This window comes from Podarcis muralis, chromosome 2, assembly GCF_964188315.1.
Source record: "Podarcis muralis chromosome 2, rPodMur119.hap1.1, whole genome shotgun sequence".
Taxonomy (NCBI): Eukaryota; Metazoa; Chordata; class Lepidosauria; order Squamata; family Lacertidae; genus Podarcis; species Podarcis muralis.
In genome coordinates this window covers 123817700-123832721 of record NC_135656.1, presented here as the reverse complement: position 1 = coordinate 123832721, position 15022 = coordinate 123817700, and the positions used below count along the sequence as shown (strand labels likewise).

The following is a 15022-nucleotide window of genomic DNA, read 5'->3' as shown; positions in this document are numbered from 1 at the left end:
ACACCTCCCCGACCACCACAATGTATTGGCAGCTCAAAATGTCTAAAACCAGTACCGTGATTGAATGCTCTACCAATGTCAGACAACTTACCAATCCTTCAGGCAGCACTAGAAGTCATGACTCTTGAAAGTAACCTGATCCTGGGCTTCCGATTTGTCTGCGAAGGGAAATGGTGAGGCAGTTCGAGTTATCCGTCTAAAAGACGACTGTTACCGGGGCTTTTGAGCAGTGGGGGTGACTGCCAGGGTTAGACACCCCCCCAAAAAAGCCCCAAGGGTAGTGGGGTGTCGAGGGGACCAGCTGGGTGTGAAGAGGCTTGCCGTGATTGCCAGAGCCCTGACGCAGTATCGGCAGGTCAGCAACCACACTACCTGGGGTGTACGAGGCATCCATATCTTTCTGGTATAATTCCTCTGTGTATTCTTGCCACCTCTTTTTCATTTCTTCTGCTTCTGTTAGGTCCTTACCACTTTTGTCTTTTATTATCATAATCTTTGTACGAAATGTTCCTTTCATATCTCTAATTTTCTTGAACAGACCTCTGGTTTTTCCCATTCTATTGTTTTCCTCTATTTCTTTGCATTGCTCGTTTAAGAAGGCCTTCTTGTCTCTCCTTGCTATTTTTTGGAAATCTGCATTCAATTTCCTGTATTTTTCACTATCTCCCTCGCATTTTGCTTGCCTTCTCTCCCCCGCTATTTGTAAGGCCTCGTTGGACAGCCACTTTGCTTTCTTGCATTTCCTTTTCATTGGGATGGTTTTAGTTGCTGCCTCCTGTATAATGTTACGAGCCTCCATCCATAGTTCTTCAGGCACTCTGTCCACCAAATCTAAATCCTTAAACCTGTTCTTCGCTTCCACTGTGTATTCATAAGGGATTTGATTTAGATTGTATCTTACCGGCCCAGTGGTTTTTCCCACTTTCTTCAGTTTAAGCTTGAATTTTGCTATAAGAAGCTGATGATCTGAGCCACAGTCAGCTCCAGGTCTTGTTTTTGCTGGCTTGTATTGAGCTTATCCATCTTTGGCTGCAGAGAATATAATCAATCTGATTTTGATGCTGCTCATCTGGTGATGTTGATGTGTAGAGTCGTCTCTTGTGTTGTTGGAAAAGAGTGTTTGTGATGACCAGCTTGTTCTCTTGGCAGAACTCTATCAGCCTTTGCCCTGCTTTGTTTGGAACTCTAAGGACAAACTTGCCAGTTGTTCCTTTTATGTCTTGAGTCCCTACTTTAGCATTCCAATCCCCTATAATGAGAAGAACATCCTTGTTTGGTGTCATTTCTATAAGGTGTTGTAAGTCATCATAGAACTGGTCAATTTCAGTTTCTTCAGCACCAGTGGTTGGTGCATAAACCTGGATTACTGTGATGTTAAAAGGTCTGCCTTAGATTCGTATCGAGATCATTCTATCATTTTTGAGATTGCATCTCAGTACAGCTTTCGCCACTCTTTTGTTGACTATGAGGGCCACTCCATTTCTTTTACGGGCTTCTTGCCCACAGTAGTAGATATGATGGTCATCCGAACTGAATTCAGCCATTCCTGTCCATTTTTGTTCACTGATGCCAAGGATGTCAATATTTATTCCTGCCATCTCATTTTTGACCACATCCAACTTACCAAGGTTCATGGTTCTTACATTCCAGGTTCCTATGCAATATTTTTCTTTGCGGCATTGGACTTTCCTTTCGCTTCCAGGCATATACGCAACTGAGCGACCTTTCGGCTTTGGCCCAGCTGCTTCATCAGCTCTGAATATACTTGTACTTGTCCTCCGCTCTTCCTCAGTAGCATGTTGGATGCCTTCCGACCTGAGGGGCTCATCTTCCAGCGTCATAACTTTTATACAGTGGTGTCCCGCAAGACGAATGCCTCGCAAGACGGAAAACCCGCTAGACGAAAGGGTTTTCCGTTTTGGAGGCGCTTCGCAAAACGAATTTCCCTATGGGCTTGCTTCGCAAAACGAAAATGTCTTGCGAGGTCCTGCGGGTTTTTTCCCTTTCCCGCCTTTTTCTAAGCCGCTAAGCCGCTTATCAGCTGATCCGCTAAGCCGCTAAAAGCCGCTAAGCAGCTAATAGCGCTAATCTGCTAAGCCGTCAATGGTCTTGCTTCGCAAGACGGAAAAACCGCTAGACAAAGAGACTCGTTGAATGGATTAATTTCGTCTTGCGAGGCACCACTGTATGCCTGTTGTCTTTCTCCATGGAGTTTTCTTTTTTTAAAAAAATAATATTTATTGAGATTTTCAAAATATTACAAAATGAAATAAAAGCAAAGAAAAATACAAAAATAATTGGCAAGTTAAAAAAAGAAGAAAGACAAAACCCTCCCACCATATAGATAGGGAAAAAGAAAAAATTCAACAATACCACACAAACAATTAAAAACAATTACAAAAAGGGGAAAAAAACAAATTCATTATTTCCAAATCCTCAACTGTCATCACCTTCTTTCTTAGACCTCCTCCTCCTCCCTTTCTTTGTATCCTAGTTATTAATTATCCCAGCAAATCCTTTCCATAATATAAAAAATTCTGTCATTGCATTACCCTAAACAATCTTAATCTTACCTTTCTATAATAAGATAAATCTTAAATCTTGTCCATACCAGCTTATAACATTCTTTCATAATTCTTTGAACATTTTTACTAAAACAAAGTAATTCCATTCCAGCATTTTTCTAATGCTTATCAATTATTATAAAACACTTCTAATAAAAAGAGAGAAAAAAAACAAAAAAGAAAAATACAAATAAGACCGATCTTCCAGGTTTTGTCAGTCCTCATTATCACATCAATCTAGCTCATTAACCTGGCAACCTTATATCTGACGCCCTCAAATCTCTTCCTTGCCCCTTCCGCGACTCTTCTTCATGTTCGTAGCTATATTTTCCCTTTTCTCCTGCTCGTGATAACTCCAGCTTAACAGTATTTTCAGCCCTTCTCGACATATCAGCCCCTTTTCCATATTCAACCTTAAATTCCATGTGGTATTTAATAGCATATTTCAGAAGCCCTCCAAGGTTAAGATCCCACACAGTCCCAAACATCTCACGGCTCATTACCATATTTGAAAAGTCCAGACATCCCAGCATTGGGGGATCCATCCAGCCCCCCATTTCCAGACCAAACCAGACATTTTCTTTCCAAATCTGGCTTTTCCCAGGATCATTTGTCCAATCCGAAAACTCATATTCCTGTTGGGCCTGATCTGTCAAAACACACTCTTGATGTGATTCCTGAGTGGGCTCCACATATTTTCCCACTGCCTGTTCAAAGTTTCCCACTGCTTGTCCCATATTTCTGACCGAAGTCTTCATCCATTTCACTTTTTCATGTAATTGTTCCAGTAGGGCATTTGTTTTGTAAAGGGCACACAACAAGGTTTCTGAATACATTGTTCTGCAAGGTCAGATGCCTGTTCCCACGATCGTAATCTATAACAGCTGCCGGCTCCCTGGAGTTAGTTACAGTTTCACAGTCTCCCTCTAGGGGGAAAACTTCTATTTGTTCTCGCAACAAAATTTCCCCTTTTAAGATACTTTGTCAAAATTTGTTCCTTTCAAATGCGAAGAGGGACGATGGAATCACTATGTTTCTCTTCTTTTCACTATCTGTCAGAACCACTTGTTTCTGGTCAATGAACTTCAAACATCGGTCCTGACACCCTTGCTCCAGTATCAGGACGGAGGAAAATTACTTTGCTTAAACTCACTTTGAACAATCCAAAGATAGTCCTCCCCCTTCTTCTGTCAAAAAAGGGGGGTTGCACAATTATAAATGATGGAATCCAATCCTTTAAAGACGATTTTCTTAGCTCTAGTTTAGATAGTCTTTGCTTTGTTCTGTTTACAAAGGAACGGAAGGCTGACTTCCTGTTTAGACCTTCCCGCTCCGTACCAAATAGAAATAAATATTTTAAAATCCAATTCTTTTCTGCTCGTTAATCCTTATTTAATGTCCAATTGTTCAAGATTCTAATTACTCACGGGTGCTTATTTTAGAGTCCAAATTGTCCCAGGAAAAAGGCAGCGCTCCTCCGGCAACAGCTATGCGGCTTCGCTCCACGGAAATAGCAGTTGACTCACAGCACCGCGCCACTTCCCCCTCTTCACTTCGGAGCCCGTTCGTGGGTTCTTTCGCGAGTTGGGGGGGCGCTAAAGGTGCCCACCGAGTCCCATGGTCACAGGCTTCTTCCGCCTGTGATTTATGAAAGGGTCCCCGCTTCGCCGTAGCGGAGAAGACCCATTTCCCGCGGAGCTTCCCCTCCAGTTCAGAGGGAGACCGCCATTGCCGGTGGCGCCACCCCAGAAGTCCCCTCCATGGAGTTTTCTTGGCAGGGATACTCGAGTGGCTTGCCGGTTCCTGCTCCAGGTGGATCACGTTTGGTCAAAACTCTCCACTATGACCTGTCCATCTTGCCCTGCACGGCATAGCTCATAGCTTCTCTGAGTTATTCAAACCCCTTCGCCACGGCAAGGCAGTGATCCATGAAGGGGGGAATAACTTTTTATTTGCTTTTAAAAACAAGGATCGTAGGACTAATATACAAATATGTAGACCAAGTATCTCTAGCATATGGTTCACCATTGGTGGTCAGTGTATGAGTTCTGGGTTCCTGAATTGGTTTAAATTGAAAGAAAAAATGGGAAACAGGAGAGAACAGAGAACATTCAACATTGCATAGCTGAATGCCTAGTCAGGAGCTCTTGCGGCTGTTGTGTTTAGATTAAGAGTGAGTTAGTCACTTTTCCTCTTTTGTCACCAATGAAACAATACAGAGTTAGTCTACTCTTGAAAATGGGAGTGGGGTTCAAACTGAAGAGAGTGATTTAGGTATAAATTAAAATTTAGACCAAATTTAGATTGAGGCAACAGCTGGTGGGGAGTGTGCAGGTGAAGATGTTGCTGTTTGTTTCACAGACAATTTGCTGGATCTTGACCAGAGAGCTCTGCATAAGGAAGTCAAGGAGGAGAATCGTGGGGTCATGGACCCTCTTGGTAACACTTCCTGTTGGATCATAATATCTGTTCTGAAATTAAGCAAGTAACTTTGAAAGTCCATACATACCTCTATGTGATGAACCTTCACTGGGATATTCCCAGGGGAACTGAAGGAGGCAGTGGTGCGTCCACTCTTAAAGAAAACATCATTAGATCCTCTAGATCTATCCAATTACCGCCCGGTTTCAAATCTTCCATTCCTGGGTAAGGTGATTGAGAGAGCGGTTGCTGAACAGCTTGGTAGGTTTCTGGATGAAACATCGGTTCTCGATCCATTCCAGTCCGGTTTCCACGCTGGTCATGGGACCGAGACGGCTCTGGTCGCCCTAACAGATGATCTCCGTAGGCAGCTGGATCGAGGCGGGTCGGGGCTGCTGATTCTTCTAGACCTGTCAGCAGCCTTCGACATGGTCGATCACGAACTCCTGGACCACCGCCTTGCCGACGTGGGGATCCAGGGCACAGTCCTTCAATGGCTGCGCTCGTTTCTCTCTGGTCGGGGACAGAGGGTAGCGCTTGGGGGGGAATTGTCATCGCGCCACTCCTTGGTGTGTGGAGTGCCTCAGGGTGCGATTCTCTCCCCGATGCTTTTTAACATCTTTATGCGCCCCCTCGCCCAGCTTGTCCGGAGTTTTGGGCTGGGCTGCCATCAGTATGCCGATGACACCCAACTCTATCTGTTGATGGACGGCCACCCTGACTCGGCCCCAGATACACTGACCAGATGTCTGGAAGCCGTGGCTGGATGGTTACGTGGGAGCCGGTTGAAGTTAAATCCTTCGAAGACAGAGGTCCTTTGGCTGGGACGGAGCGATATGGGATTGAGGGGGCAACTCCCATCTCTTGCGGGGGTGCAATTAGTGCCAACATCATCCGTTAAGAGTTTGGGTGTAATCTTCGATACCTCCCTCTCTATGGAAGCGCAGATTACAGCTATAACAAAGGCGGCATTTTTTCATCTCCGCCAAGCTAAGCAGTTGGCTCCTTATCTCTCTCGCCCTGACCTAGCCACTGTGATCCACGCGACGGTCACCTCCAGACTGGATTATTGTAACTCGCTCTACGTGGGGCTGCCCTTGAGACTGACCCAGAAACTCCAGCGGGTGCAGAATGCCGCGGCGAGACTCATTATGGGGTCTTCGCTGCGAGATCATATCCATCCGGTATTATACCAGCTGCACTGGCTCCCGGTGGAGTACAGGATCAGGTTTAAGGTGCTGGTTTTAACCTTTAAAGCCCTATACGGCCTAGGACCCTCGTACCTACGGGACCGCCTCTCCTGGTATGTCCCACAGAGAAATCTACGGTCTGCAAATAAAAACATCCTAAAGATCCCAGGCCACAAAGAGGTTAGGCTGGCCTCAACTAGAGCCAGGGCCTTCTCGGTCGCGGCTCCAATCTGGTGGAACACTCTGTCACAAGAGACTAGGGCCCTGCAGGACCTGACATCCTTCCGCAGGGCCTGCAAGACAGAGCTGTTCCACCAGGCCTTTGGTCAGGGCGCAGCCTGACCCCCTCCTCTGGCAATCGGCAATATGCACAGAATTTGGCTTGATGGTTGCCATTAATTTGAGTTTAATTTAATTTGATTTAATTAATTTTATAATGAATGTTTTAGAATGTCGGATTATTTTGATTGTTGTTAGCCGCCCTGAGCCCAGCTTCGGCTGGGGAGGGCGGGATATAAATAAAAATTTATTATTATTATTATTATTATTATTATTTAGATGGAGACCAACAGCATTCGGGATTCTAACATCTCCACCATGAACCCTGAATGGAGGGATATCCACTGTTTTCTCTGCAATTTTTTCCCTTCTAGTCATGCCTTTTAAAGCAATGACCAGGTTGTCTGAACTGGCCAGGCCTTCTTAAATGTCAGCCTCAGAGCTTTAAGGGAAATTGGAGATGGAGTGGATTCCAGGATTGAGCCAAACAAAATCTATCCCAGATAAAAACCAAGCAATATGTCAGTTAATACCAGCCAACAGTGAAAACTATAGTAAGGGCTCACATCTAACGCTCTTCAGTTCCTCCTCTATCACAAGCATTCATTAACTTTGTTCTTCCTGAGGCTCTAATTAGCTTTTCTCTTAATTGTAGATGGTGGTGAATTGGAAGGGAAGACCAAGGGGGACCACAACAAAATTCACATAGCAGAGAAGTCAGATAAATATACAAAGTGTGGAGAGAACATCTGCCAGAGCCCCCAGTCCACCTCACATCAAGGAAAGAGCTTTGTTCGGAGGGATAGAATCTCTTCACATGAAAGAACTAACAGCGGAGAGAAATTGTATCAGTGCAGAGAATGTGGGAAGAGCTTCAGTCACCGTCAGAATCTCACTTGCCATCAAAGAATTCATACAGGGGAGAAACCCTATCAGTGCTTGGAATGTGGAAATAACTTCAGTCGGAAAGAACAGCTCACTTCCCATCAAATAATTCATACAGGGGAGAAACCCTATGAGTGCTTAGAATGCGGAAAGAGCTTTAATCGGAAGGATGGTCTCAGTATCCATCAAAGAATTCATACAGGGGAGAAACCTTTTCAATGCCTTGAGTGTGGAAAGAGCTTTCGTCACAGTTCCAGTCTCACTTCCCATCAAAGAATTCATAAAGGGGAGAAACCCTATCAGTGCTTAGAATGCGGAAAGAGCTTTAATCGGAAGGATGGTCTCAGTATCCATCAAAGAATTCATACAGGGGAGAAACCTTTTCAATGCCTTGAGTGTGGAAAGCGCTTTCGTCACAGTTCCAGTCTCACTTCCCATCAAAGAATTCATACAGGGAAGAAACCCTATCAATGCTTAGAATGCGGAAAGAGCTTCAGTCAAAGTTCCAATCTAACTCTGCACCATAGAGTTCATACACGGGAGAAACCCTATCAGTGCTTGAAATGTGGGAAGAGCTTCAGTCACAGAGAGATTCTCACTTGCCATCAAAGAATTCATACAGGGGAGAAACCCTATCAGTGCTTGGAATGTGGAAAGCGCTTTAGTCAAAGTGCACATCTCACTTCCCATCAAATAATTCATACAGGGAAGAAACCCTATCAGTGCTTAGAATGTGGAAAGAGCTTTAATCGGAAGGATGGTCTCAGTATCCATCAAACAATTCATACAGGGGAGAAACCCCATCAGTGCTTGGAATGTGGAAAGAGCTTTCGTCAGAGATGTAATCTCACTTCCCATCAAAGAGTCCATACAGGCGAGAAACCATATCAGTGCTTGGAATGTGGAAAGAGCTTTCGTCAGAGAGGTGAACTCACTTCCCATCAAAGAGTCCATACAGGCGAGAAACCATATCCATGCCTGGAATGTGGAAAGAGCTTCGGGTATATGCAGTGTCTTAGTTTGCATCAAAAACTTCATACGGGGGAGAAACCATATCAGTGCTTTGAATGTGGAAAGAGCTTCAGCCAGGGGATCCATCTCACTTCCCATCAAAGAATTCATACAGGAGAGAAACCATATCAATGCTTAAAATGTGGGAAGAGCTTCAGTCTCAGGCACAATCTCACTTTGCACCAAAGAATTCATACAGGGGAGAAACCATATCAATGCTTAAACTGTGGGAAGAGCTTCAGTCTCAGGCACAATCTCACTTTGCACCAAAGAATTCATACAGGAAGGAAACCCTATCAGTGCTTGGAATGTGGAAAGAGCTTTCGTCACAGTTCCACTCTCACTTTCCATCAAAGAATTCATACAGGGGAGAAACCCTTTCAATGCCTTGAGTGTGGAAAGAGCTTTCGTCACAGTTCCAGTTTCACTTCCCATCAAAGAATTCATACAGAGAAGAAACCCTATCAATGCTTAGAATGCGGAAAGAGCTTCAGTCAAAGTTCCAATCTCACTTTCCATCAAAGAATTTACCCAGGGGAGAAGCCCTATCAGTGCTTGGAATGTGGAAAGAGCTTTCGTCAGAGAGGTGATCTCACTTCCCATCAATGAGTCCATAAGGGCGAGAAACCATATCAGTGCTTTGAATGTGGAAAGAGCTTTCGTCAAAGTGCACATCTCACTTCCCATCAAAGAGTCCATACAGGGGAGAAACCATATCATGTATACGTTGTAGAAAATAACAATTCCATAAAACTGCATTTGGATGATTCCGATTTCTTTTAAGCCTATGGCTTAGCTTAACTGAAAAGGCCTGTGCCTGCTTACCTTTGACGGAACAGAACAAGCTGCTTTTAGGTACTGTATGTAGCAAATGTCTGCTCCAGAACCCTGAAAAGAAAAAAGTTGGAGTTGTATGCATGGAAAGAGAATCAGCCAGGCATGGCAATTTTGATTTATCTTGAACTGTTTTGTAGATGGATGAAAGAGGACGTTGTAAGACATTTAGTGGTTAGGAATATTAGCCAAAGCCTTAAAAAAGAAAAACACAAAAAAATAGTTATATGTCATCACACGATTATATGATGAGGGCTTATCTGAAGAGTCAGGATGATGACATTGGGCTGCAACTATTAAGATTGCAGCAATCCTTTGGTGAATAGGAATGATGTGCAATTTGCCATTCCATCCCCAAAAAAACCTAGAACCCGAAACACATTGGGGGATCTCACATTAGAAATCATGACCGTAAAGAGAAAGAATATGAATAACAACTGGGCAACATATAAGGATTACTGGAAGAGTAAAATAATAAACCTAAATTGAAAGAATATAATAAAGTTAAGAAATATTTGAACAATTGGCTGCAATTTTTTTCATATTAATCAGAGGTTGGCAAAAGATAAAAAGGATTTGAGAAAGAAACTTAAAGATTGGATGAGTACTTAATCCAATCTAAAAGTAAACGTATTTCCAAATTATATGATTTGCTCCTAGAATGAGAGGTAAAGGAGGAGCAAGTGAAAACAGCGATGGTAAAGTAGGCGTAGGATTTAGGGGAAAATATGATGAGCCTATGGAAATGGCTGTGGGAAAGGGATATTAAATTTACGGCATTCCACAATTTAAGAGAGGATGTAATGAAAATGCAATACAGATGGTATCTGACCCCGGTTAGACTGGCAAAAATGTATACAAACTAGTGATGTTTGTTGGAGATGCAACAACGGGGCAGGAACCTTTCTACACATGTGGTGGGAATGCAAAGAGATAGTGGAATTCTGGGAAAAGATTTACAACGAGTTGAAAAAGTGATTAAGGGATGGGCTATCTTTTGATGAGTGTGGAAAGAGCTTTCGTCACCGTTACACTCTCACTTTCCATCAAGGAATTCATACAGGGGAGAAACCATATCAGTGTTTGGAATGTGGATAGTGCTTCCGGGAGCAAACCAAGCTCACTTCCCATCAAAGAATTCATACAGGGGAGAAACCCTTTCAATGCCATGAGTGTGGAAAGAGCTTTCATCATAGTTCCAGTCTCATTTTCCATCAAAGAATTCATAAAGGGGAGAAACCATATAAGTGTTTGGAATGTGGAAAGAGCTTCTGGGAGGGGGCCAAGCTCACTTCCCATCAAAGAATTCACACAGGGGAGAAACCCTTTCAATGCCATGAGTGTGGAAAGAGCTTTGGTCACAGTTCCTATCTCAAGACCCATCAAAGAACTCATACAGGTCAGAAGCCATATCAGTGCTTGGAATGTGGAAAGAGCTTCAATCGGAAAGATGTTCTCACTTCCCATCAAAGAATTCATACAGAGGGGAAACCAAAAGAAAAACTAACGCAAACATTATTAAACAACCTTTACAAAACATATTTGTATAGAAAAGAGAAAGGGCGGGGGAGAATAACTAAAAATACCCTTTATCACATTTGTATCATATATATCATATCATTTGTCAACACATAGAAAGGTAGGCTCCCCCAGCTCTCCCCTGGGTGCCCCCCTTCTCCTCGTCTCCCACCCGGAGTGATCGTTTCTCTGTAGCAATAATTATTCAGAATATGCTCTCCAGGATAAACCCAGCTGTATTTAGTATCCAGTAACCTTCAGCAAGATGGCCCTTTTCCTACATTGTGCCCGCATAGCCCAGCCTTGCAATCTTAACCACTCAGACAGTGGTCCAGTGGCGCAGCGGCAGCAGGGGTCCCCTATTAGCTAAAGTGGTGCTTCAGTTTAAGAACAGTTTCAGGTTAAGAACGGACCTCCAGAACGAATTAAGTACTTACCCTGAGGTACCACTGTAATACAAATTAGTATTTCTCCAGTTTATAGGTCGTTTCTATAAAGCCTTATTAAAACTGTTCCAACAAATCTCAGTCAAGTCACAGTCCAAAATTATTGTGTCTTTTAATGTTCATCCAATCCTGCTTCTTCTTCTTTTACTAATCTTTCCTAATCCACTGGGGGTGGGGAAGAAGGCATATTAAATCTCTTTCCTCATACGAGATCGTAGCTTGTGTTATGAACTGTTTCTTCCTCCTGTTCTTCTTTCACCTGCTCAACAGAACCTTCTGCGCCACTCCCAGTGACTCCTTTCCAATGACTCCCGGCTTACAACCCACACATTCACCTCAGTCCCTTTTTCTGGGACCCGTCTTGGTCTTCAATGTAAAGGTGCTCCATGTCTGGATGGGGAGCAGAGCTGCAGAAGTTTGTTTGGAGTGGATGCATCTGGTTCGCCATAAATCAGGCAGAGGCAAAGTTCATTGGCAAAAGAAGAACTTTCTACTAAAGGTTTTTCTAGTTTCTCCTCTCAGGATTTTAGCCATGACATTTTGTCCCACTGCCAGAAAAGCATCTTTAGCTCCCTAGTTTCTGTGGCAACAATTTGACTCAAGTTTCCATCACAGAATCGTAGAATGGGAGAGTCGGAAGTGTGGGGATGTTTAGGGAGGCAGGAGAAGGATATATTGTTTACTAATACAGTGGTACCTCGCAAGACAAAATTAATTCGTTCTGCGAGTTTCTTCGTCTTGCGGATTTTTCGTCTTGCGAAGCACAGATGCACCCTGGTATTAACGGTTTTAAGAAAAAGGAAACAAACTTGCAAGATGTTTCGTCTTGTGAAGCAAGCCCATAGGGAAATTCGTCTTGCGAAGCAACTCAAAAACCGAAAAACTCTTTCGTCTTGCGAGTTTTTCGTCTTACGAGGCATTCGTCTTGCGAGGTACCTCTGTATCCTTCCTAACTTGCATTAGCAAGTTCTATAACTTAGCAGAGTTCCAAACATTCCCCTTTTTAAATTTGCACGGTAGTTAGCTTGTTGCAGGCTTGCTTAAGCCTCTTTAAATATAGGATTCCTGGTAAGATCTCTTCTACGCCCTCATAAAAATACACGACACAATCTTGCTGAAGTCAATATAAAAGTAGTTTACTCACTCATTCAGTTCACAGAAGCATCCCTGAAGGCAGAATTTGGTTGCTGTCACTTCTCCTAATATATAGAAAGACAAAATGGAGAAAAAGAGCAGAATGTGGAGGACATGTGCTCCTCTACTTATAATAGGCCTCACCTACTTCAAGTCACATGAAGTGGAAGTCTGTCCCAGCTCAGGAGGAAACAGGAAGTTTTCTCCTGAGTAGTAGAAAACATCCCCAAATATGTCCACTATAGGAATGTTGTACTTGACTGCTATAAGTTTCACATCCCACACAGGAAGAGAGCCTGGGTGTCATCTGGTCCTGCCCCCTGCAAGTCAGGAATCTCAGGAATCTCATCCAGACCAATTGTGATTCATCTTGAACTCTTTTGTAGATGGATGAAAGAGGACTTTGGAAGACATTTAGTGAATAGGAATATTAGCCAAAGTCTTAAATAGAAAGACAAAAAAATTGTTATATGTCGTCACATGATATGATGAGGGCTTATCTGAAGAGCCAAATAATTTTGGTTAGTTCAGGATGATGACATTGGGCTGCAACTATTAAGATTGCTGTGATCCTTGAAGATGATGGGTTTTTCGGAGCTAGCCAACCTAACCGGAAGAGTCCGCGACCAGAAGGAGGAGGCATATCAGGAAGAATGGACTAAATTTAATGATTATTTAGTTAAATATGTCAAGTTAGATGAATTGGAATCAGCTTGCAGATACTTAATCGACTTAGGATTTTATATAAGTTAAGTGATGAATTAATAGGTGTAATTTCAAAATGAAAAGATCTAAGGATGTTAATGTTCAAGTTAAACTTTATAAGAACTGTGATTTGGAAAACCCTTAAAAGGATATGCATTGAAATTCAACCAAGGGGAAGCGAGGAAGGCACTTAACAATGTTAATAAGTGAAATTTTTAATACGGTTATGATTTATGTTTGTTTGTTTTATGTGTTTGTTTATAATTTTGTGAAAACCAATAAAAAAATTGAAGTAAAAAAAAAGATTGCTGTGATCCTTTGATTGGTGAATAGGAATGATGTGCAATTTGCCATTCCATCCAAAAAACACCTACAATAAAATATAAATTACTTATTGATCGGAGAAAGAGAGGCGGATTTGACCTACCTGACCTGGAATTATATCATGCTGCAGCAGGTATGACCTGCTTAAGGGAGTGGATTAAGTTAAAGGACACTGATGTATTAGATCTGGAGGAAGTAGGAACTCAATTTGGATGGCATGCATACCTAATAGATGGAAAGGAGAGAGTCCACATGGGTTTTATAATTAAATCATTGTATAAAATATGGATGAAATATACAGGGATTCTAGAACCCAAAACACCTTGGTGGGCCTCACCTCAGAAATCATGACTGTAAAGAGAAAGAATATGAATAACAACTGGGCAACATATAAGGATTACTGGAAGAGGAAAATAATAAACTTAAATTGAAAGGATATAAGGAAGTTAAGAAATATTTGAACAACTGGCTGCAGTTCTTTCAAATTAATCAGAGATGACAAAGGAGGAAGAAAAAGGATTTGAGAAAGAAATTTCAAGATTGGATGAGTACTTACTCCAATCTAAAAGTAAACATATTTCCAAACTATATGATTTGCTCCTAGAATGGGAGGTAAAGGAGGAGCAAGTGAAGACAGCGATGGTAAAGTAGACCCAGGATTTAGGGGAAAATATGATGAGCCAACTACTGTGAGACAGGGATATTAAGATATTTATTAAAGATTTTAAACATTATTTTCACCAAACACATATAAAACCATCACCAAAATACAATAATCAAAGAAAAACAGAAAAAAGTAAAAAGATTGACACATAATAAAAAACAAACAACAAAATCAAATACTTTAACAGCCATATTTTCTTCGCTTTTTGGACTTCCTCGCATCTCCCGTTCCTGCGTTCCCAATTATAAAATTATAAACAGCAATTTATCAACTTGTTTCAACTCTTATTTTGTAATTTTCAAATATTATGTCTCCGACTTTAAATATTTTTATCAAAAACTTAAGTACTTAATTTAGACATAATGTTAATCCAAAATTTATCTTTTTCTCAAATCTCATATTAAATTTACGGCATGCTACAATTTAAGAGAGAATGTAACGAAAATGCAATACAGATGGTACCTGACCCTGGTTAGACTGGCAAAAATGCATAAAAACTGTAGTGATGTTTGTTGGAGATACAACAACGGGGCGGGAACCTTTCTACACATGGGGTGGGAATGCAAAGAGATTGTGGGGTTCTGGGAAAATATTTACAACAAGTTGAAAAAGTGAATAAGGAGTGGGCTATCTTTAAGGAAGACATCAAAAGCTATGTGGAAAAAGTCGAACTTTTGACAGATATTGAGTGAATCCAGAACATGATTAGAGTGAAAGGAGAGTAAAGTTAAGATAGAAGAAGAGATTAAAGAAATAATGAAATGTGTTTAAGGCAATTGGAAAAATAAAGTAGTGTAACAAGAACGGCTTGAAGTCAAGTCAGTTTGTGGGTGTTCATGTGGGGTAGATGTGTTGGTATGTATAGTATAGGTAGGCATAATATAGAGTAATGTAGGTATGCTTTATGTTAGGAAAATAACGTATTGTGTATATGTACTGTGTAAATGTAAATGTATGTGTTCTATATGTATGTGGTTCTTTGCAGGAACATTTGTATTTCAATAAAGGCCTATTTTTCCACCTGGAGACTTCCTCCTTTTGGGGGGG

At 41.8% G+C, this 15022-nt stretch overlaps 2 protein-coding genes across 2 annotated transcripts in view; both read left to right on the top strand.

Moving 5' to 3' along the window:
* LOC114592553 (uncharacterized) overlaps nt 1-15001 on the top strand; it is a 41411-nt gene extending 26410 nt beyond the window's left edge. The window contains 1 exon segment of the mRNA XM_077923431.1: nt 7300-15001. Within this exon segment, the coding sequence (XP_077779557.1) occupies nt 7300-9133 (1834 nt within the window). The 3' untranslated portion in view covers nt 9134-15001.
* LOC144326622 (uncharacterized) overlaps nt 1-15022 on the top strand; it is a 30085-nt gene that overhangs the window by 3250 nt on the left and 11813 nt on the right.